The sequence below is a fragment of the Gobius niger genome, assembly GCF_951799975.1.
Source record: "Gobius niger genome assembly, chromosome: 21".
In the NCBI taxonomy this organism is placed as follows: Eukaryota; Metazoa; Chordata; class Actinopteri; order Gobiiformes; family Gobiidae; genus Gobius; species Gobius niger.
Genome location: NC_136872.1, coordinates 24,277,715 through 24,299,934, shown reverse-complemented (window position 1 = coordinate 24,299,934; position 22,220 = coordinate 24,277,715). Strand labels below are relative to the sequence as shown.

General features: G+C 40.3%; 3 protein-coding genes across 3 annotated transcripts in view; 1 reads left to right on the top strand and 2 right to left on the bottom strand.

The window, feature by feature from the left end:
• LOC306981047 (uncharacterized protein) overlaps positions 1-22,220 on the bottom strand; it is a gene marked incomplete at both ends in the record, with an annotated part of 176,471 nt that overhangs the window by 117,079 nt on the left and 37,172 nt on the right. The window lies entirely within an intron of this gene.
• On the top strand, positions 11,455-18,118 carry LOC306980822 (aminoacyl tRNA synthase complex-interacting multifunctional protein 1-like). Its single transcript, XM_079580255.1, has 7 exons — positions 11,455-11,540; positions 14,718-14,812; positions 14,942-15,055; positions 16,065-16,196; positions 17,163-17,353; positions 17,447-17,618; positions 17,709-18,118. Exons 1-7 carry the CDS (start codon positions 11,509-11,511, stop codon positions 17,873-17,875), a joined length of 903 nt encoding a protein of 300 aa, XP_079436381.1. The 5' UTR covers positions 11,455-11,508; the 3' UTR covers positions 17,876-18,118.
• Positions 19,941-21,882, bottom strand: LOC306980652 (GTPase IMAP family member GIMD1-like; the record flags this gene model as incomplete). The annotated part of the gene is made up of 3 exons (XM_079580080.1): positions 19,941-20,198; positions 20,266-20,528; positions 21,726-21,882. The coding sequence occupies 3 exons, from the start codon at positions 21,880-21,882 to the stop codon at positions 19,941-19,943; spliced, it is 678 nt and encodes a 225-aa protein (XP_079436206.1).

The following is a 22,220-nucleotide window of genomic DNA, read 5'->3' as shown; positions in this document are numbered from 1 at the left end:
TTTAATGACGTTCCTCTGGTTCGTGGAGCTGCTCCTTTACACAGTTTTAGTCTCAACAACTTTTAGTTTAGTTTTAGTCACAAAAATATCACTTTGACTAAAATTAAGGCTAGATGTTTTTGTTGTTTTTAGAGTTTTCAGCACCGACCAGAAAACCTACAAAACGACTGTCTCACAGCGGCGGCTGAGGGAAAGTAAAGGCGCCATGCGGACCAAAGAAGTCAATCATGCACAAATATCAAGTTTGTTTTTCACAGTAAAAGTTCCACAATGCAGCTTTAAGGTTCTCCACATCCCTAAAGCCTAAACTGTTGTGGTAAATTTCCGACCTCCCGCTTGGAAAAGTACCGGGAGCGACGCCCGAGCTGTGATTACAACGTGTGAACTCGGAGATGATCAGACGGCTCCGAGTTCAGATACAGATGAAGACATGGTTTAACCTCTTAACCTCCACCTGAACCTTTACCCAAATCTACAAAACTCATCTAAACGGATCTGAAAACGTGCTTATTTAAGAAAGCTCTCGGTTGGTGAGTTTTTACTAGTTTCCCTTTAATTTTACAACATTTTTTTTTTGCTTGTTTTTATCAGTTTTCTTGTCCAGCACTTTGTGATTGTATTTGTGAAACTCTATAAATAAACTTTACTTTATTTTACTGTATTTTGTGCGTTTGTCACTTTTTCATCACTTTTTTGTCGCTCTTTTGTTGCATTTTATCCTCGTTTTCGTCTCATTTTTGCCACATTTCCGGCACTTTTTCCATCACTTTTCTGTTGCTCTTTAGTGTCACTTTTTCCTCATTTTATCACCTTTTAAATGTTTTAATCCCTTTTATTTCAATCATTTTATCACTTTTGTTTTCGTCACAAATTTCTGTCCCTTTTTGGTCACGTTTTTGTCGCTCTTTGTTGCATTATCTTCATTTTCGTCCCATTTTTGTCACATTTTCAGCACTTTTCTGTTGCTCTTTAGTGGCTTTTTTGTTGCATTTTCATCACTTTATCACTTTTTATTATACACTTTAATCCCTTTTTTTAAATCACTTTTGTTGCGTTTTCGTCACACATTTTTGTCCCTTTTTGGTCACGTTTTTGTCGCTCTTTTATTGCATTTTTATCCTCATTTTCGTCTCATTTTTGCCACATTTTCAGAACTTAGTCTCACTTTTCTGCTGCTCTTTAGTGGCTTTTTTGTTGCATTTTTGTCACTTTTTCATCACTTTTCATTATACACTTTAACCTCTTAACTCCCACCTGAACGGATCCCATTTTCTCCCGTTTGGCTTTACCCGAATCAAAAAGCTTCTTGGGGAAAAAAGCAACAAAACAGCCACAAAAAATGAGAAGAAAACAAGGATATAAACGCAACAAAAACGTGACAAAAATTCTACAAAAAAAATGACAAAAATTCTACAAAAAAGTGACAAAAAATCAACAAAAAAGTGGCAAAAAATCAACAAAAAAGTGACAAAAATTCAACAAAAAATGACAAAAATTCAACAAAAAAATGACAAAAATTCAACAAAAAAATGACAAAAATTCAACAAAAAAATGACAAAAATTCAACAAAAAATGACAAAAAATCAACAAAAAAGTGACAAAAATTCAACAAAAAATGAAAAAAATTCAACAAAAAAGTGACAAAAATTCAACAAAGAAATGACAAAAATTCAACAAAAAAGTGACAAAAATTCAACAAAAAAAATGACAAAAATTCTACAAAAAAGTGACAAAAATTCAACAAAAAAAATGACAAAAATTCTACAAAAAAGTGACAAAAAATCAACAAAAAAGTGGCAAAAAATCAACAAAAAAGTGACAAAAATTCAACAAAAAATGACAAAAATTCAACAAAAAAATGACAAAAATTCTACAAAAAAATGTCAAAAATTCAACAAAAAAATGTCAAAAATTCAACAAAAAAATGTCAAAAATTCTACAAAAAAATGACAAAAATTCTACAAAAAAATGACAAAAATTCAACAAAAAATGACAAAAAATCAACAAAAAAGTGACAAAAATTCAACAAAAAATGACAAAAATTCAACAAAAAAGTGACAAAAATTCAACAAAAAAATGACAAAAATTCAACAAAGAAATGACAAAAATTCAACAAAAAAGTGACAAAAATTCAACAAAAAAAATGACAAAAATTCTACAAAAAAGTGACAAAAATTCAACAAAAAAATGTCAAAAATTCTACAAAAAAATGACAAAAATTCTACAAAAAAATGACAAAAATTCAACAAAAAAGTGACAAAAAAAATAAAGGTGACACAACACAGCAACAACGTGAGGAAAAAGATCAGTTTTGTGGGTCTTAGCTTTCAAATGAGATGTTACACAGGCCTATATAACAGCCAAAGAGGACAGAAGGCATTCGGTTCAGGCGGGTGGTCAGAGGTTAATCCCTTTTATTTTAATCACACATGTTGTCCCTACTGGTCACGTTTTTGTCGCTCTTTATTGCATTTTTATCCTCATTTTCGTCACTTTTTCCCCAGAATCCCTCAGATTTGGGTAAAGCCGGGCTCGGTGACGTCGGGGGTTAAGAGGTTAAAGCGCACGTTGACGCTGCCGTTTTGGAAACAAACCCGGAGGTACCGGTTGTGCAGCTCAGGCAGAGACGGAGGCGCCAAAGTAAAGTTTGTTCAGCGCAAACCGCGTGAACCACAGCCTCACAGAGCCGCTCAGACCCGGGATAAAGGCACTTATATAGGCTTTATATATGGGTTTATATAGGGTTTATATAGGGTTTATATAGGGGTTTAAATAGGGTTTTATATAGGGGTAAAAACTGGACCTGTAGTTTATCCTATAGGGGAACTCTCTACAACACAAACACTCGACTTTAACGCTTTATTATCATTTTTAGTCATTGTAGGCGACGCTTGCAGCACTTTTTACCCATTTTCTGAAACTTTTCCGCATCGTTGAGCCTAAACCAGGACTAAACCACGTCTGTAAACTCCTTGTGAAAGTTTCAAACCCTTTAATCCACTCTCCTCGCGCTCTGACAAACTTCTAGTCCACACCTGTCGAGCCCGCCGGACGAGCAGCTCACGTTTCCTCAAACTTCCGGTCAAAACAGGGACAATAATGGACTCACCGGTTCGTAATCCGCGCCCCACGTGTCCGTAAAAAAGTCCAGAGTCGGTAAAGTTTGCGGTAAAGCTCGCGCTGGTGCCGTTCGGGTCCGCGCGGTGTCTGAAGTGACGCCTCTGTTCAGCTCCGGAGCGTCTGTGCCGTGAGGACCCGCCCCCCGGAAGTGACTCACCTGACGCAGATGACGCAATGGACGATTCCATGGACGTGACACACGCGCACGAAACGTTCCATGGAGATCAGGGGAATATGGAAATACATTGGATGAGGAAATGGAAAATGAAACGCCACAAAGAAGAAGCGTCATTTAAGAATAATAAATGATAATAAATAATATTGTGAGACGTTAACCCCTTAACTCCCACCTGAACCGAGCACTTTTTCTCCAGCTTTACCCCAATGTAAAGGCTTCTGGGAAAAGGTGTGAAAATAGCGACAAAACTGAGACGAAAACAAGGATGAAAATGTGAAAAAGTGACAAAAAATGGAAAAAAAAAATTAGAATAATTTGACAAAAAAATGACAAAAAAATGACAAAAAAGTGACAAAAAATGACAAAAAAGTGATAAGAATTTGACAAAAAATCGAATAATTTGACCAAAAAGTCACAAAAAAGTCACGAAAATTTACAAAAATGAGACCAAAATTTACCAAAAAATTGAGAAAAAAAAAAAAAATCAAAAAAGTGACAAAAAAGTCACGGAAATTTGACAAAATGAGACGACTGCCCAACAAAAAATGATGAAAAAAAATCTGATGATGTGAGGAAAAAGATCAATATAGTTTTGTAGGTCTTAGCTTTCAAATGAGGCGCTACACTGGCCTACAGGATTTGGGTAAAGCTGAACTGGAGAAAATGAGTTAAGAGGTTAATGTTACAAAAAAAAATCAAATGCAATTTTAAAATGTTAATTAAAATAAGTTTCACAGCGTAGTCTATGTCTAAACTAACCTTAAATTGACTATACGGAGTTTAAAAATGTAAAAACTAAGTATCTTCCTCCCCTACCTAGGCCTGCGGGCCAAATCCGGCCCTCCAGCACAGAACCTCCGGCCCTCAAGATGATTTTGAGAAACATTATTATGCAAATAAGAGATCAAAACTTTATTTATTATTTTTATTTTATTATCAGTAAGACATTTATTACAGTTATCAGGAACGTCAGGGGTCCATTGATGCAATTTTTCTGGAGTTACGTAGGTTCTCATTAACCATTTATATTGTAACAGTCTCATTCTAGTATTGATTGTTTGCTTGTGTGCTTTAAGACAGGCATTTTCCCAATCGCCTACCTCAATATTTTCTTGAATATCTAAATTTCCTGCTTCCAATCTGTTTTTACTAGATTCTGTGTCATGTGACACCAGAGCTCTATAAAACAGAGAGATCAGCTTCTTTCCTTGTAAATTCGACATAACAACATTCTCTAAACATGACAAAGGAGGTTCATTTATGTTGACGGGGACGATATAAAATGTTTTAATTGCAAGTATTTGAAAAAATGCTTGCAGGGAATGGAGAATATTTCACACATTTTTTTAAAGGTAAGCATTTCTCCATCCAAATATAGGTCACCTATTGATTTTACACCTTTATCTGCCCAAATTTTGAAGCCTCCGAGTGTTTTGTCTTTAATTTGCCTCAGGTGCAGCTGTGCTTGGACTGTTTCTAATGCAGGCTACTAGTTACCATAGACATGCACTAGCCTAGCACTAGCCTAGCACTAGCCTATCACCGCTAAACTCTTCCAATATAAGGACTGCATGAATTAAAAATATATTTATATCTCTCCTGAAATCATCAACACTCTGGATAACTAGGAAATGAGGCCCTATGTCAAAAACCCTGAAATATCCCTTTAAAGCCTAAATGTGGAGTATGATTAAGATGTTTACTGCACTTGTTACCCTCCTGTTTTTGCCTCCCCCCCCCCCATATAAAAATGAACCACGTCTGGCCGTGGATCAGACGGGCGTTTCTCAAACATAATTACGGCGCGGTGTGAAATCATTAGCAAATAGAAATTCCCACTCACAGCACTAATAAAACCCACATAAACGGCAGGATTTCGCAACATCGACAGTGACAAGACGTGACTGTGTGAGGAACGGCGAGACGAGAGGCGGGTGAGGCTTTATGAGGCAAATAAATCATTCATTATTAGCCAATACTTCAGACTGGAATGCGCCGGAAGCTTTTGTTTCCGCTAAATAGAAACAGTAGACAGATGTTTGTTCTCATTTACGCTTTATCCATTTTTCACACATTTTTTTTCTTCCCTTTTTTTCTTTCACTATTTTTTTATTCACAATTTTTTTCACATTTTTTTTTCACATTTTTTTTTCCACATTTTTTTTTCACATTTATTTCCCCCATTTTTTTCACCATTTTTTTTCACATTTTTTTTCCATATTTTTTTTTCACAATTTTTTTTTCCTATTTTTTTGTCATAATTTTTTTTCACATTTTTTTTCCACAACTTTTTATCACCATTTTTTTCCAATTTTTTTCCCCCCAATTTTTTTCACTTTTTTTTGTGTGCAATTTTTTCCCCCCAATTTTTTGTTCACATTTTTTTTCACTTTTTTTCACTTTTTTTTCACTTTTTGTTTCCACTTTTTTTCACTTTTATTCCACAATTTCTTTTCACAATTTTTCTTGCAATTTTTCCCCCAATTTTTGTCATTTTCCCTCTTAGTTTTAATCACATATATTTTCTCTATTTCCCCCCATTATTTACTTTTTTTTTTTTTCAAATTAATTCCCAAATTTTTTCCATTTTTGCCACAATTTCACCCACTTTTCCCCCATTTTCCCCCCACATTTCTTGACATTGCAGATGAACCCGATATTGTAAATTTGCCGATCTTCGTTCAAGTATCGGTATCGAAAACCGAGTATCGTCAAAGTGCTTATATCGAAAAACAATATAACAGCACCCAGCCCTGACAAAAACATAATCTGTAAACAAACATCCAAATACGAAAGGATTTCCACGATTATCCGCCGTAGCTTTTCCGTAATGATCTTCCTCTGTTTAGCGGAAGGGCATCTGGCGTAAACAGCGCGGGTGTTTTGCTCAAAAGGTTATTGTCAGAAGTGGGATTCGAACCCACGCCTCCAGGGGAGACTGCGACCTGAACGCAGCGCCTTAGACCGCTCGGCCATCCTGACTTAGAGACTCTGGAGACTAAAGCGCCTTCTAGTGGCTTTGTAAAGACACCGCAACTGTTATTAACTATTATAAATAACGTCACTATTTTAACAGTCTATGATTTTAACTTGACTTTTGTTCGTGTGTTTGTCTGAAATCGCTCCTAAAACACGTGCGCGAGATGTGGCGCCCTCTGGTGGAGACTGGGCACAGCTGATGTTTACAGACAACACGTGCTACGGTTTAGATAAAGATTATAAATGTAAACAAAATGTAGGTCTGGAGCAGCTGGTTCCGGAATTAGAAATTCCAAATCAACATCTCCATAGACTTTTAGGGAAAATAATAATAATAATAATAAAGATTTCTCAGCCTGTGGTGACTCATGGACATAAAGCACGACTTTATAATGAATTATCTGATATCTTTAACCTCTTAACTCCCGCCTGAACCGAGAGGATCTTTATCCATCATTTTTTTGTTGGATATTCAACTCATTTTTGTAACTTTTTTGTCTTTTTTTTGGTCATTTTTGTAAAAAAAATTTGTCAAATTTTAATCCATTTTTTGTCGTTTTTTTGTCACATTTTTGTCATTTTTTCGTCAATTGTTTTATCCATTTTTTGTCATTTTTTTTCACATTTTGTCTTTTTTTTTGTCAAATTTTTATCACATTTTTTCGTCCATTTTTTGTCAATTTCTTGTGACATTTTTGCCACTTTTTCCTCAATTTTTCATCACTTTTTTGTCACATTTCCATCATTGTTTTCGTCTCAGTTTTGTTGCTATTTTCACAGCTTTTTTCCAGAAGCTTTTGGACTGGGGCAAAGCCAAACTGGAGAAAATGTGCTCAGTTCAGGTGGGAGTTAAGGGGTTAAAAACAGAAAAACTATATAAACATTTTACTTCTGTCATGCTTTAAACTCTTAAATAGTAATAATGATATATATATTTATATTTTTATTTAGTGGGATTTTTGAACTGCATCGTCTAAAGCCAAACTAGATTCAAACCATTTTATTTCAATTAATTCATTACATTTTTAACAATTTTATTTATTATTTTTAAAAATTATTTTAACCTCTTAACTCCCGCCTGAACTGAGAGCATTTTCTCCAGTTCAGCTTTACCCAAATCCTGTAGGCCAGTGTAACACCTCATTTGAAAGCTAAGATCTACAAAACTCATCTAAATGGATCTTTTTCCTCACGTCATCAGATTTTTTTCCCATTATTTTTTGTGGGGGGTTTCAACTAATTTTAGAACTTTTTTGTAATTTTTTTGTGAAATACTAAATTTTTTGTCACTTTTTGTCACATGTTCATCATTTTTTCATCATTTTTTTGGCAATTTGTTGTGACACTTTTGCCACTTTTTCATCATTCATTGTTTTTTTGTCACTTTCTGTCATTGTTGTGTCCTTTTTTGTCAATTTTTTTTGTCACATTTTGTGTCATTTTTGCCACTTTTTCGTCATTTTTTTGTCCATTTTTTGTGTCCATTTTTGTGACTTTTTGCCACTTTTTCATCATTTTTTTGTCAAATTTTTGTCAGTTTTTTGTCTATGTTTTCTCACTTTTTTGTCACATCATCATTCTTTTCGTCTCAGTTTTGTTGCTATTTTCCCACCTTTTTTCCAGAAGTTTTTGGATTGGGGTAAAGCCAAACTAGAGAAAATGTGCTCGGTTCAGGCGAGAGTTAAGGGGTTAAAAACAGAAAAACTATATACACATTTTACTTCTGTCATGCTTTAAACTCTTCAATAGTAATTATGATATATATATATATTTTTTTCCAAACCATTTTATTTCAATTCATTAATTAAATTTTTACCAATTTCATTTATTATTTTTAAAAATAACATTAACCTCTTAACTCCCGCCTGAACCGAGAGCATTTTCTGCAGTTCAGCTTTACACAAACCCTGTAGACCAGTGTAACGCCTCATTTGAAAGCTAAGACCTACAAAACTCATCTGAATGGATCTTTTTCCTCACGTCATCAGATTTTTTTTCCATCATTTTTTGTGGGGGGTTTCAACCAATTTTTGTAACTTTTTTGTAATTTTTTTGTCAATTTTTTGTGACACTTTTGCCACTTTTTCATCATTTTTTCATCATTCATTGTTTTTTGTCACTTTCTGTCATTTTTGTGTCCTTTTTTGTCAATTTTTTTTGTCCATTTTTTGTCACATTTTGTGTCATTTTTGCCACTTTTTCATCATTTTTTGTCAATTTTTTGTCAATTTTTTTCTCTAAGTTTTCTCACTTTTATGTCACATCTTCATCATTGTTTTCATCATTTTTTTGTAAATTTTTCGTTATTTTTTGTCACTTTCTGTCATTTGTTTGTCCATTTTTTTTGTCAATTTTTGTGACATTTTTGACACTTTTTCATCATTTTTTTTTGGTCAAATTTTTGTCCGTTTTTTGTCACATCTTCTTCATTGTTTTCGTCTCAGTTTTGTTGCTGTTTTCTCAGCTTTTTTCCAGAAGCTTTTGGACTGGGGTAAAGCCAAACTGGAGAAAATGTGCTCGGTTCAGGTGGGAGTTAAGGGGTTAAATCATTTTTTTTATTTTCATTCTATTTTTTTTATCTTATCTTTTATTTATTTTTGATCCATTTCATTTTAATTTAACATGTTTGTTTGTTTTTCAATACTAATTTTCATTGAATATTACACATGTTATTTTGCATGTATATGACCGTGTGTAAAGTAGGTGCAGTTTCCCTCCTCCACCACATGTAGGCAGTATAGCCTCCTCAGTTCCTCTAAGTCAGGATGGCCGAGCGGTCTAAGGCGCTGCGTTCAGGTCGCAGTCTCCCCTGGAGGCGTGGGTTCGAATCCCACTTCTGACAATAACCTTTTGCAATAAACATATTCTGCCAAAGGAACCTGAACTCAGACACAAATATCAGCAGATAGTTTTACTCCGAGGAGAGATAATTGATACTTGTACATTGTGTTCTTTCAGTGAAGAGTAAACAAAAAAGTAAAGGTTCCAAGTTACTGCATAAATATCACAGGGTTTTAGTGATGTTACTTTGATCCGTGTTTAGTTTTATTCATCCGGGGCTTCGTGGAGGAAAACTTCCTAAAATAGCGATAAAAACGGTTTATTTTTTTAGACTGCGTTGAAGTGAGTCCGTTTGTGTGTGTTTGGCTCCCTCTAGTGGACATGAACGGAACCTACGCTTGATATGCGAGGGTGAGGAGAGAGAGAAGGGAGATAAAGAGAGAGAGAGGGGGAGGAGGTGAGGAGGGTGATGAAGGGGGGAGAGGGAAGGAAGGGGAGAAAGGGGAGAGAAGGGATATGAAGAGATAGAAGGGAAGGAAAGAAGGGAAAGAGAGAGGAAAGAGGAGGAGGTGAGGAGGGAAAGAGGAAGAAGAGGAGGATAGGGAAGAAAGAAGGATGATAGGGAGAGAGGAAGAGACAGAGAAAAGGGGGAGAAAGAGGAGGGAGATGAAGAGAGAGAGGGGAAGGAAAGAAGGGAAAGAGAGAGGAAAGAGGAGGGAGAAGGAAAAAAGAAAGAAGGAAGAGAAAGAGAGAGAAGGATAATAGGGAGAGAGGAAGAGACAGAAAAAAGGGGGAGAAAGAGGAGGGTAAAGAAGGGAAAGGGGAAAGAGAGAGAGGAGAGAGATAAGGGGGAAAGAGAAGGGAGTGAAAGGGAGGGGGAGGGGGGATGATGAAGGGGGAGAGGGAAGGAAGGGGGGAAAGGGGAGAGAAGGGAGATGAAGAGATAGAAGGGAAGGAAAGAAAGGAAAGAGGGAGGAAAGAGGAGGAGGAGGGGCGAGGAGGGAAATGAGAAGGGAAAGAGGAAGAAGATGAGGATAGGGAAGAAAGAAAGATTGGGATGATAGGGAGAGAGGAAGAGACAGAGAAAAGGGGGAGAAAGAGGAGGGTAAAGAAGAAAGAGAGGAAGAGAGAGGAGAGATAAAGAAGGGAAAGGGGAAAGAGTGAGAAGGGGGCGAGGAGGAAAATTAAAAGGGAAAGAAAAAGAAGAGGAGGATAGGGAAAAAAGAAAAGAAAGAGAAGGATGATAGTGAAAGAGGAAGAGACAGAGAGAAGGGGGAGAAAGAGGAGGGAGATGAAGAGATAGAGGGGAAGGAAAGAAGGGAAAGAGAGAGGAAAGAGGAGGGGCCAAGGATGAAAATAAGAAGCGAAAGAAGAGGAAGAAGGAAAAAAGAAAGAGAAGGGAGAGAAAGAGAGAGAAGGATGATAGGGAGAGAGGAAGAGACAGAAAAAAGGGGGAGAAAGAGGAGGGTAAAGAAGGAACAGAGGAAGAGCGAGGAGAGATAAAGAAGGGAAAGGGGAAAGAGTGAGAGGAGAGAGATAAGGGGGAAAGAGAAGGGAGTGAAAGGGAGGGGGGGTGATAAAGGGGGTAGAGAGAAGGAAGGGGAGAAAAGAGAGAGACGGGAGATGAAGAGAGAGGGGGGAAGGAAAGAAGGGAAAGAGGGAGGAAAGAGGAGGAGGCGGCGAGGAGGAAAATGAGAAGGGTAAGAGGAAGAGGAAGAAGAGGGAGGAAGAGAAGGAAGAGAAAAAGAGAGGATGATAGGGAGAGAGGAAGAGACAGAAAGAAGGGGAGAAAGAGGAGGGAGATAAAGGGGTAGAGAGAAGGAAGGGGAGAGAAGGGAGATGAAGAGAGGGAGAGGGGGAGGAAAGAAGGGAAAGAAGAAGAAGAGGGTGAAGGGGGAAAAGAAAGAGAGGGATGATAGGGAGAGAGGAAGAGACAGAGAGAAGGGGGAGAAAGAGGAGGGAGATAAAGAGAGAGAGTGGAAGGAAAGAGAGGAAAGAGGAGGAGGGGGCGAGGAGGAAAATGAGAAGGGAAAGAAGAAGAGGAAGAAGAGGAGGAAAGGGAAAAAAGAAAGAGAGGGATGATAGGGAGAGAGGAAGAGAGAGAAAAATGGGAAAAGAAAGAGGAGGGAGATAAAGGGGTAGAGAGAAGGAAGGGGAGAGACGGGAGATGAAGAGATAGAGGGGGAGGAAAGAAGGGAAAGAGGAGGGGGCGAGGAGGAAAATGAGAAGGGAAAGAAGAAGAGGAAGAAGGAAAAAAGAAAGAAGGAAGAGAAAGAGGAGGGTAAAGAAGAAAGAGAGAGAACATATAAAGAAGGGAAAGGGGAAAGAGTGAGAGGAGAGAGATAAGGGGTAAAGGGAGTGAACGGGGGGGGAGGGGGTCACAGTGAGGGGTGAGACTGATCCGAGCAGCTGAGTGAGGCTCAGTCCGAGGCCGAGACGACACTGGAAACATGGACAAGGGAGACGAGATCTTCAACTCGGGGTAAAAACTTCACACTTTCATTTATACTTTTTCTTTCTTCACAAAACGGAACAAACGCCGAATATTCTCACAGGTTTGACTGAAAGTGTGTGTGTGTTAAAAACTTCTACTAAACTGTGTCGACTTCCTCTGAAAGTGTGTTGATTCGACTGTAGTGACAGCACAGAGAGGCTGGAGAGTGAGTGGCTGGAGTATTTGAAGTAGTTGGTAGTACAGTACTGTGTATTTGTGTATTTGTGTATTCAGAGTAGCTGGTGGACCTGGTGGCCGTGAGGGAAGAGTCTCTTGTTGCTGATTTATTTTTAGATCCGGAGCCGACGTCACGACAGCTGCGACTGTTTGTGCTGGACTTTACCATTCACCGTGTACTACTACTACTACTACTACTACTACTACTACTACTACTACTACTACTACTACTACTACTACTACTACTACTTCAATCTGCAACAAGAAGAAAAGTTTGTAAAGATTCGATCGAAAAATAACAAATAAACTGAGAACTGAAAACAGGGGTGTCAAACATACGGCCCGCGGGACAGATCAGGCCCGCGAGATGATTCAATCCGGCCCCTGCCCTGGAACATAAAGTCTGTAGCTCATTCCTGTGCGGAGGTATGGATTATGTAAGGATTAAACAACTCGGAGCCGCATTAGACGGTTCTAACGCCCGACACAGTGTTGTTCCTCCTGCTTTATAACGTCTAACGCGGCTCCTCGTTGTTTAATCCGCTTATACCAGGGTCCCACAAACGTAACATTTATAATAAATGTGTTTTTCATTGACTAAAGTCACTAAATCTGCCAGACTACGGGACTATTTTGTGTGGGTTATTAGCCGGTCACTGAAGGCTGGTCTCAGAGCGAGTCATTCTCCGCAGCTATTACGAGGATCTCAGTCAGGCTCAACGACACAACATCAGCACAGAATCACAACACAACAGGACTAACCCGGAAACACTTTTCCCTGGAAGGAAACACCGATATGCGGCACTCGTGGGCAGGAGTTATTTACCTTTTACGCTGTTTAACCTGAAGCTAAAGCTAGCTAGCTCAACCAGCTCAACTGTTTATGGAAACAGCTGCGGTGGAGTCGCTCACACCTGGGCCCAACTGAAACTTTTATGTTTGACTTTACTAATCCAGACAAATATGTTTAAAGGTCCTATATCATGCAAAATCGACTTTTTGGAGCTTTTAGCCATGTTGTTATGCTATTTCCTTATCAGAGAGTTCCCCCAGAGTGGTTTGTGGCTTCATTCACGCAGCTCTCAGTAATCCTCCTGAATCCTGCTCTCTGAGGCTCCGCCCTCTCCTGGTGAACGACTGAGTGTTCAGTTGTGACGTCACAGCGGAACGGAAGTGCTCAACGTCTGTGATGTAATGTCTTAATTCTATGCTTACGGACGGATTTAAATTTGTAAAACAGCTTTTTCATTATTTCTGTCGTAAGAGAGAAACAAAAAGAAAAAAATGAAAAAGAAAAAAAGAAAAAAAAAAAAAAAGGATGTGCCCGAAGTGCTTCCAGGTCAGCTGAGGCCAAAACAAACACATCGCGTCTGAACAGATCAGTCATGTTTGCGCTGCAGCTGAAGATGGAGCTCGTTATATCTGGACACCTGTTCTTATTCTTACCTAACGATCATGTCATGGAGAAAAAGAAGAGCGTTTGGCTACGAGGACGAGGAGTTTATATTCAACCTTTTTCAGGAAGAGGCCACTCAGCTGTTTTTTTCTCCGGGATTCAGCGACTTTCACCAAAATATTGTTTTTCTGTGACTGTCTCTGATGGATGTTTGGTGAACCTTCGCCAGAATCAAAGTGGATTAACTTTAATAACCAACGCGAGTCCCATAATGTAAACAGCGATGGAGCAGAGCGGTGAGTCAGTCCAAACGCGGGTTAGCTTTTGTGTTAGCATATTAGCATGTGTGTTAGCATATTAGCATGTGTGTTAGCATATTAGCATGTGTGTTAGCCATTTATGAAGCTGTGTTGCAGATGTCAACTCCGTATAACTGCATCGTGAAGCAATTTCACTTATTGCTGTTTATTTATATTACGGTAAAGTTGTATGTGCGGAGAGAGGGGGCGGAGTTAACTGAATCGAAGCGTTGTGTCTTCCGGGTTCGAAAAATACCTCCAGAAAACACTTATATTTATCACAAAAATGAGTGCTCCATAATGGTAGAGGTACAATATATCATATAAATGCCTATACTTAACTTTGGAATGGCTAAAATAGCAGGATATAGCCCCTTTAAATGCAGGATCATTTTCTGTACATGAAAATCATGAATAGCCTTAACCGTTTTCAATAGAAATGTAAAGCTCATATGTTATTAACAGTAGCTAACCTAGCTGCTCACTCTGCTCTACAAACATTTAGCAAACACAAAATCCATCTCATACGTTCCTGTCAGTCACTAATTACGCCTTTATCTGATTCAGCTGTGTCATGCGTTGCTATGGCGACGCCACAGCGGAGTGACGTCCCAGTGATTTAACTACCGGACTAAAATAATGCACCAGCCAATCAGAATCCAGGATTCACCCAGACCATGGTGTAAATAAAGAATAACCAGAATGCTCATTCCAGCCACTCGTGGGCATTACATTTAAGAAAAGGAAAGAGTTCCACACATGTCCAGCAGAGGGCACTGACATAATAAGAGCTCAGGATGTGAACAACACATTATATAGCCATGTGGTAAATGGAGAGTCTGCCCCAGGGCGGCTGTGGCTTCAACAACAGCTGACCACCCCCGAGTGTGGAGTGAATGAATAATGACTCATGTTGTTTGTGTTGTTGAGCCTCTCACAGCGACGTCACAGCTGTAAAGCAGTCATTTAGAACTTCTTAAAAAGATCCTGAGGGTCATGGAACAAAAGTCTCAGAGCCGACCCGGAGGATCCTGGACCCGAATGAAGCCCAATAACCTGAGGTTCCACAGACTTTGACCTGCACTACCTGAAGCTCCCTTGTTCCTCCTTGTTCCATATCGAAGTTCTGCCTTGAACCGTGGAAAATGTGATTTATTTTGCCATTTTCCATCTGCTCTTAAACGTTTGATCGGGACTGTCGTATGGGGAGGAGCTGGTCCAGTCCAGGTTCATGCTGACGCCCGGCCTCACGCTGTGATGTCATCAGGTGGTCACGCACTGCTGTGTTTTCAGTTTGGCGGCGGCGCTGATGAAGCTGGACCCGGAGGACGGAGCTCAGATCATGGACTACATCAAAACCCACGCGCTGCTGTCCAGGGAGAAGCAACGTAAGGCGGGACTCGAACCCGAGACCTCCCGGCGGCAGAGCTAACCTGTGTGTGTGTGTGTGTGTGTGTGTGTGTGTGTGTGTGTGTGTGTGTGTGTGTGTGTGTGTGTGTGTGTGTGTGATCCTCCAGTGCTGCAGTCGTCTGTGCGCGAGCAGAAGAAACTGCTGGTGGAAAACGCCAAACTGAAGAAGGACATCGAGGATCTGCGAGGACAACTGCAGGACAAGCAGCGGCGGCGGCTCGGTCAGAAACCACAAAGTTAAAGCTACAATATGGAACATTAAGGCGAGACACTGCAGGTGAAGGGGAAAAAAATAAATGTAAAGATATCAATTTGAAACGTGAACATTACAGATATAAATACGAGAAAAATATGTATTAATGTATTGCATTTTTTATGTTATTATATATTTTCATATACAAATAAGGCCAAAATTTCCTATATTTTGGGCAACGAAATCAAAATAATGAGCCAGATTAAAATTTATGGTTTTATGTTATTGACATATTAGTAAGTACGATTTTTCCAGAGGGGATTTTGGATATTTTGTTTAGTTTTTCAATAAACTAATCATCAGTGAAAAAATCTGTAAAAACTCAAATTCCGCCTGTTTTTTTTGGTTTCAAAGTTGAATAAATCAGGCTAGGAAGTAGATATTAAAAAATCCTTCTGGAAAAAACCTTCTAAACATTGTTGTGTCTCAGCCTGTAAAGTTTGGAGTCTGTGGGAGCTTCTATAAGGGCTCAGGCTCTGCCCGAGTGCGGCTTCTCTCATTCAGAGAAAACCAGCCCTGAAGTTTTGTAGCGAGTGCTCATGCTCGGCCCGTTCTTCCACTTTTCCGCTCCAGCGTCTCGTAGGAGGAAAAACACCATATTTGGGTGAAAGCGTCATCACGGGGCCCCTTAGCAGGACACGTGGATGTCAAATCTGTCAATATTTATGAATGAAAACCCGCGGGAAAGACGGCCTTTCTACTTCCGGGTCGCCCCCACCTCGCAGACAAAACATCATAAAATAAACATCATCATTTTTATATCTGACATGAAAACTAAGATGTAAAGGGAGGAAAATAGATAAAAATCTCCACTTCGACCACTGCGTGAAAAATCTATACTTTCACCTAAAGTGTCTCGCCTTAAAACTAAAATGTTCAGGGGAAATTTAAACATTTCAAACCTGAGCGATGTTTCCTCTGCAGCGTCTCGCCTCGAGCTTTTCTCCTCCAAGAACTAAACATTATTATTCTTCCAGCTAAAGCCTTGTACTCCCCGGCCCCGCCCCCTCAGCAGACAAGCCCCGCCTCCTCCTCGGATTCACCGGCCAATCCGCTCGAAGCGTCGCCCGTCAATCACGGAGCGCGCAGGAGGAGAGGCGAGCGCAGAGGTACGAGAACACCACCTGTGACCTCTGACCCCTGACCCCTGACTCCCTCTCTGCTCCGGAGGGACGGTCTGCGGTGATTTTGTATAGATCTATGAGATGGTTTGTCTAAAAATACAAATAATCCTAATCCTTAAATTTAACCCCTTAACTCCCACCTGAACCGAGCACATTTTCTCCAGTTTGGCTTTAACCCAGTCCAAAAGCTCCTGGAAAAAAGGTGGGAAAATAGCAACAAAACTGAGACGAAAACAATGATGGAAATGTGACAAAAAAGTGAGAAAACATTGACAAAAAAGGGATGAAAAAATGACGAAAAAGTGACAAAAAAGTGACAAAAAAGTGACAAAAAATTGATATAAAATTGATAAAAAATTGACAAAAAAATGACAAAAAAGTAAAAAAAAAATTGACGAAAAAATGTCAAAAAAATGTCAAAAAATTGAAAAAAATTGAAAAAAAAAATAACAAAAAAATAACAAAAAAATAACAAAAAAATAACAAAAAGATGACAAAAAATGATAATAAATTGATAAAAAAATTGACGAAAAAGTTGACGAAAAAATTACAAAAATGTGACAAAAAATTGATTCAAAAATGACAAAAAAAATTACAAAAATTGACCAAAAATGGATAAAAAATGGATAAAAAATGGATAAAAAATGGATAAAAAATGAACGAAAAATGAACGAAAAATGAACGAAAAAATGTTACAAAAAATTGATAAAAAAATGATGAAAAATTGATGAAAAAATTAATGAAAAAATTACAAAAATGAGTTGAATACCCAACAAAAAAATCTGATGACGTGAGGAAAAAGATCCTCTCGGTTCAGGCGGGAGTTAAGAGGTTCACCCTTTCCTTGGCCCTAACCTTAATTTTGTGTCATGATATCTCACGTTTTCACAGCAGACTGTCCCTCCGGAGCAGACGATCTCGCACTAACCCTCCCTCTCTCTCATGCTTCAGTCCAAACAGGAAGTGAGCCGCTGCTGGGGGCGGAGCCTCGCCTGGACGTGTCGCGGCTGGACCTGAGGGTGGGGCGTGTCCTGAGCGCACGCAGCCATGCCCACTCGCTCAGCATACAGGAAGTGGACGTGGGAGAGCCCGCCCCCCGGACCGTGGTCAGCAAACTGGGCCCCAACGTAGACCTGGACCAGGTGAGGACCGTGCTGCTCGTGCTAACAAAACGGCTAATGCTACAACAGCTAGCTAAGAAGATGCTAACGATGCTAATGCGTTGTCTGGTGCAGTTGCCGGGGGCGATGGTGGTGCTGATCTGCAACGTCAAAGCCTGCAAACTGAGGGGCGTGGTCTCCAGGGCCCGCCTCGTCTGCTGCGGCCAATCGAAGGACTGCGTAGAGCTGCTGGCCCCGCCCCCCGGCTCCGCCCCCGGAGACAGAGTCACCTTCCTCAACTTCCCAGGTACAAACTGCTGACTTTAACCGAGGACACAGGGCAGAACATCACCATTTTATCAAACATTTTTCCCCTTTAATCCGTCGTCTGTTTCAGGTGAAGCCGACAAAGAGCTTCAGTCCAAGGAGCGGGTCCTGGAGCGGCTCCTGCCCGACCTCAGCGTGGACTCCAAGGGCGTGGCTCAGTACCAGGGCTGCGGCTTCGAGGTCAAGGGGAAGGGCCTGTGCCGGGCGCCCACCCTCACCGGCTGCGCCATCAGATAAACACCCACCTCACCAGATAAACTCACCAGATAAAAGCCCATCCTCGCCAGATAAAGAGTCACCCTCGCCAGATATACGCCAGCCCTCATGAACGCCCACCCTCGCCAGATAAACTCACCAGATAAAAGCCCACCCTCACCAGATAACCATGCATCGCTCACATGACGTCACCACATTTGGACATTTCTTTCTTGAACGCCGCCCAAACGGAAACACAAGGAAAACACTTTAAATGCACAATCGTGAATTTAATACGAAAATGTGACGATAAAGAGCCGTGTTTTGAATAAAATAAACATCACTTCAACCACTTGTCTGTTTCCTTTGAGCGACTCATGAAAATAAATACTCAAGCGAAAGTACTATAGTATTTGCTATTTATTCAAAGTACAAATTCGATGGAAAAAGAACTTCACAGCTTCAAAAACATGAAAATGTGCCTGAACGACGGGTGAGTCAGTTGCATTGACAGTACGTCTGCACAGCGCCTCCTGCTGTTCTGGAGTGAACATTATTACGCTTTTAACATGAACCAAACACACAGGAGTAAAAGTAAGTTCTCTACAAAAATACTACTCAATAAAGTACTTAACCAGGACTCCAGCTCCATTGACTTGCATACAGTATTTAAGCAAATTATATTTCGACCAATATAGACATGTGGCACAGGCAATTCTCCCCAAAACATCTACTCCAGTCATGGAACACCATCACATAAATCATAACATTAATTAAGGACAGAAAAATTAAAAAATAAAACAGGAAAATCGAGCATTACAATTAAGCATTTCTTATCCATATTAAATTATTTGTGGTTCAATCATAGGTTGACTGGATTTTTTTGGTCCAAAATACTCAAGTAAAATATAATTCAACAAACATTTCAACAAAATACTCTTTTTGGAAAATGTGGCTCATTATTTTTAATTTTCACGGTCAGAAATTACCTAAAAATACTCAAATACACAAATGAGAAAATCTTCTTGTGAACAAACTTTTTGGCAATTCCAGTTCTGTTCCCGTAATCCTAATGACTATTCTCTTCAAAATCAGCCGTTTCCCAAAGAAATCCAATGATATTTGTGCTGGCAGTGCTCAGTGTGTGCCAGGAGCACATGTTAGCCGCATGTTAGCCGCATGTTAGCCACATGTTAGCCACATGTTAGCCACATGTTAGCCACATGTTAGCCACATGTTAGCCACATGTTAGCCACATTAGCATTTAGCACAAACCTGTTGATTTCACAGGTGACAGTGGTACATCTGTGTAGAGGTTCATAGTCCAGATCCACAGTGAATGAAGACGTGTAAAAGCTCTTTTCTGAGTAAACAAGGCGGCCATTTTGTTTTGGGGGAAGGTGTGACTGACGCACCTTTGTGCACTGAGATAAATATGGAAGAGAAATCACCCACTTCATTTTGCATTTTTGGGAGGTTTGTTGTTGCTGCTTCACTTTGTTTGACACGTTTGTGAAAATATTTTTGTTTATAATTTATAACATTTGTCACTTTGGTTTGTGCTCGATCCTAATGAGATAAAGCACCAAAACATGTAAAAGTTTACAAATCCAACATACTTGGACCTAGACCTCTGAAATTTTGCACACATGCTGAGCACCAGTAAGGTTAACACTGTACTCAATTTGGAGTGTGTGCTATGAAGTATATTTTCAGGAAAGACATTTCAGTTTATGTGTAATTTTCGATATATAAAAGAGATATATTTTTATTAATTTTTCAACTGCAGAATTTTTTTTGATGTTTTGTCACAATGTCCTTCTAAATGTACAAAGAAGCTGCTTCTTGTCCTGATTCCTCTGATGGTTCACATAAGCAATTTGGACAAAGTATGTTGTTTTAACAGTAATTTTAATATGGAGAGGGGACTGTTTAATTTAGCCAGGAGAGAGGACATCAGAACAGGTGGTCCTTAACAGGTTAAAAGTAGAACAATCAATTTGAACGTTTTTCTGTCGATTACTGACATAAATATGAATAATAATGGATAATAATGGATAATAATGATTAATAATGAGTAATAATGAATAATAATGGGTAATAACGGTCACATCCTGAGCGCCTGGTGGTGGTTTCTCGCCGACAGACTCAGGACTCTGTCTCTGATCGGTTTCCCCGTGAGCGACGGCCAATCGCAGCCGCTGTCCACGAACAAGGCCCCGCCCCCGGCTCTGTCCGACAGCGCCCTCAGCCAATCGGCTGTCTGCGTGAGGAAGAGCGCCTGCCGGAGCCCCGCCTCCTGCAGCCGGTCGGCGTGAGTGAGGACGAGCAGCGAGTGTTGGATCCAGTCGGCTCCGCACAGGCTCTGGAGGAACGACAGACGCTTTATCTGATTCTGAGGAAAACAAAACAAAAACAAGACCCGGCCTCACCTCGGCGTGTCGCTCCAGCGCCGCGCCGTCGTCCACCAGGTCCGCCCTGACCACCAGCACCAGCACGTGCACGCCCCCGGGACACAGCTCACGCAGGTCCTGGGGGCGGGGCTTACCGGGGGGCGTGTCGATCACCCTCACGCACAGGTGTGACTCCGCCCCGTTACGGCGGAAGTAGCGCGGGAAAGTCCGGGCGACGAGCTGCGGCCGAGAGGAGGCGGGGGGTCCGCGGGGGGAGGGGCCGGTGCGGAACACAGCGCCCCCTGGGGAACAAGGAGGGAAGAGAACATTCATCAAGTCTAAAGATTTGAGACATTTGGGGAAATAACTCAGGATATTACAACGAACAGACTGGTAAGAGCTCTAACGCCAAACTGTGCGTCAGCGTCCACCATGATAAGAAGCTTCCGAATTGGTCTGTCAGTTAGGAAGGAGTTAGGGGGAGGGCCTCAATGCTAACTATCATAGCCACTTTAGCATAGGGACCTCTGGTGCTAACTATCATAGCCACTTTAGCATAGGGACCTCTGGTGCTAACTATCATAGCCACTTTAGCATAGGGACCTCTGGTGCTAACTATCATAGCCACTTTAGCATAGGGACCTCTGGTGCTAACTATCATAGCCACTTTAGCATAGGGACCTCTGGTGCTAACTATCATAGCCACTTTAGCATAGGGACTTCTGGGACCACAGGTGATTAGGAGGATGTGCTGTCCCATAAGCCACTGCCATTTTTTTTTCTCCTTAACCTCTTCCCTCCCGCCTTAACCCGAGTGCATTTTCTCCAGCTGTGTTATTGATGCACTTTTGTCATGTTTTTTATGCTTTTTTGTCACTTTTTTGTCATGTTTTTGTTGCTTTTTTGTCACTTTTTTGTCATGTTTTTCTCGCTTTTTTGTCATGTTTTTTTGTCACTTTTTTGTCACTTTTTTGTCTAGTTTTTGTGATGTTTTTGTTGTTTTTTTGTTGCTTTTTTGTCACTTTTTTGTCATGTTTTTGTCACTTTTTTGTCATGTTTTTGTCACTTTTTTGTTGCTATTTTTTTATAAAACTTTTTTGTCATGTTTTTGTTGCTTTTTGTTGCTTTTTTGTCACTTTTTTTTATCATGTTTTTCTCGCTCTTAAGCCATGTTTCTGTCGCCTTATTGTCATGTTTTTGTCACTTTTGTCGCTCTTTTAGATTTGGGTAATGCTGTGCTTGGTTCGGGTGGGGGTTAAGAGGTTAAATGTCTTTATTTGGACACTGTTGTTGCATATGTAGTACAGTAGGGGGCGACATGCGCTTTTGTTTGCCTGCCGTCTGCCAATAACCTTAAAGAAGAAGAAGAACAGCAGCTGTTGGTGATGTCACTTCCCCTTCCCCTGGGTGAGGAAAGCTAAGACCTACAAAACTGATTTATTTTTTGTTTTGCCGTAACTTTTTCGTTGCTCTATACGATGCATGTTTGTTTCACTGACCAATCAGAGCGTTCCCCACAGAGCTCCGCCCACTCTGCCTGTCTCCCAGCAACAGCACGTTCAGCGTCAGCGTTGTGGAGCCGCCATCTTTGTTTCCTCCGTAAACAAAGTCCGTCTCCGCTTCAGCGCGAGCTTCGGAGCGGCTTCGGAGCGACATCGGAACTGCAGCGAGAGCAAACCTTCGAACAAACCAGAAAATCTTCAAACAAACCAGAAAACCTTCAAACAAACCAGAAAAACTTTCATCAAAACTGCAGGAATGATTTGCATCCACACTTTTTCCCAGATGAAAACGTGTGGATGCAAAGAAAGCCAAGAGACGACTTCAGCTGAAACACAGGACGTTCAAGATGCAGAACAAGGAGCGACTTGATAAAAAAAGGACAATGTACCAAACAGCAGTCTGGATGTTCTTATACAGGAGGAGTTTATTTACACGGAGACATGAACTCGAGACACAAAAAAACTAAAAAGTGACTAAAAAAAGCGACAAAA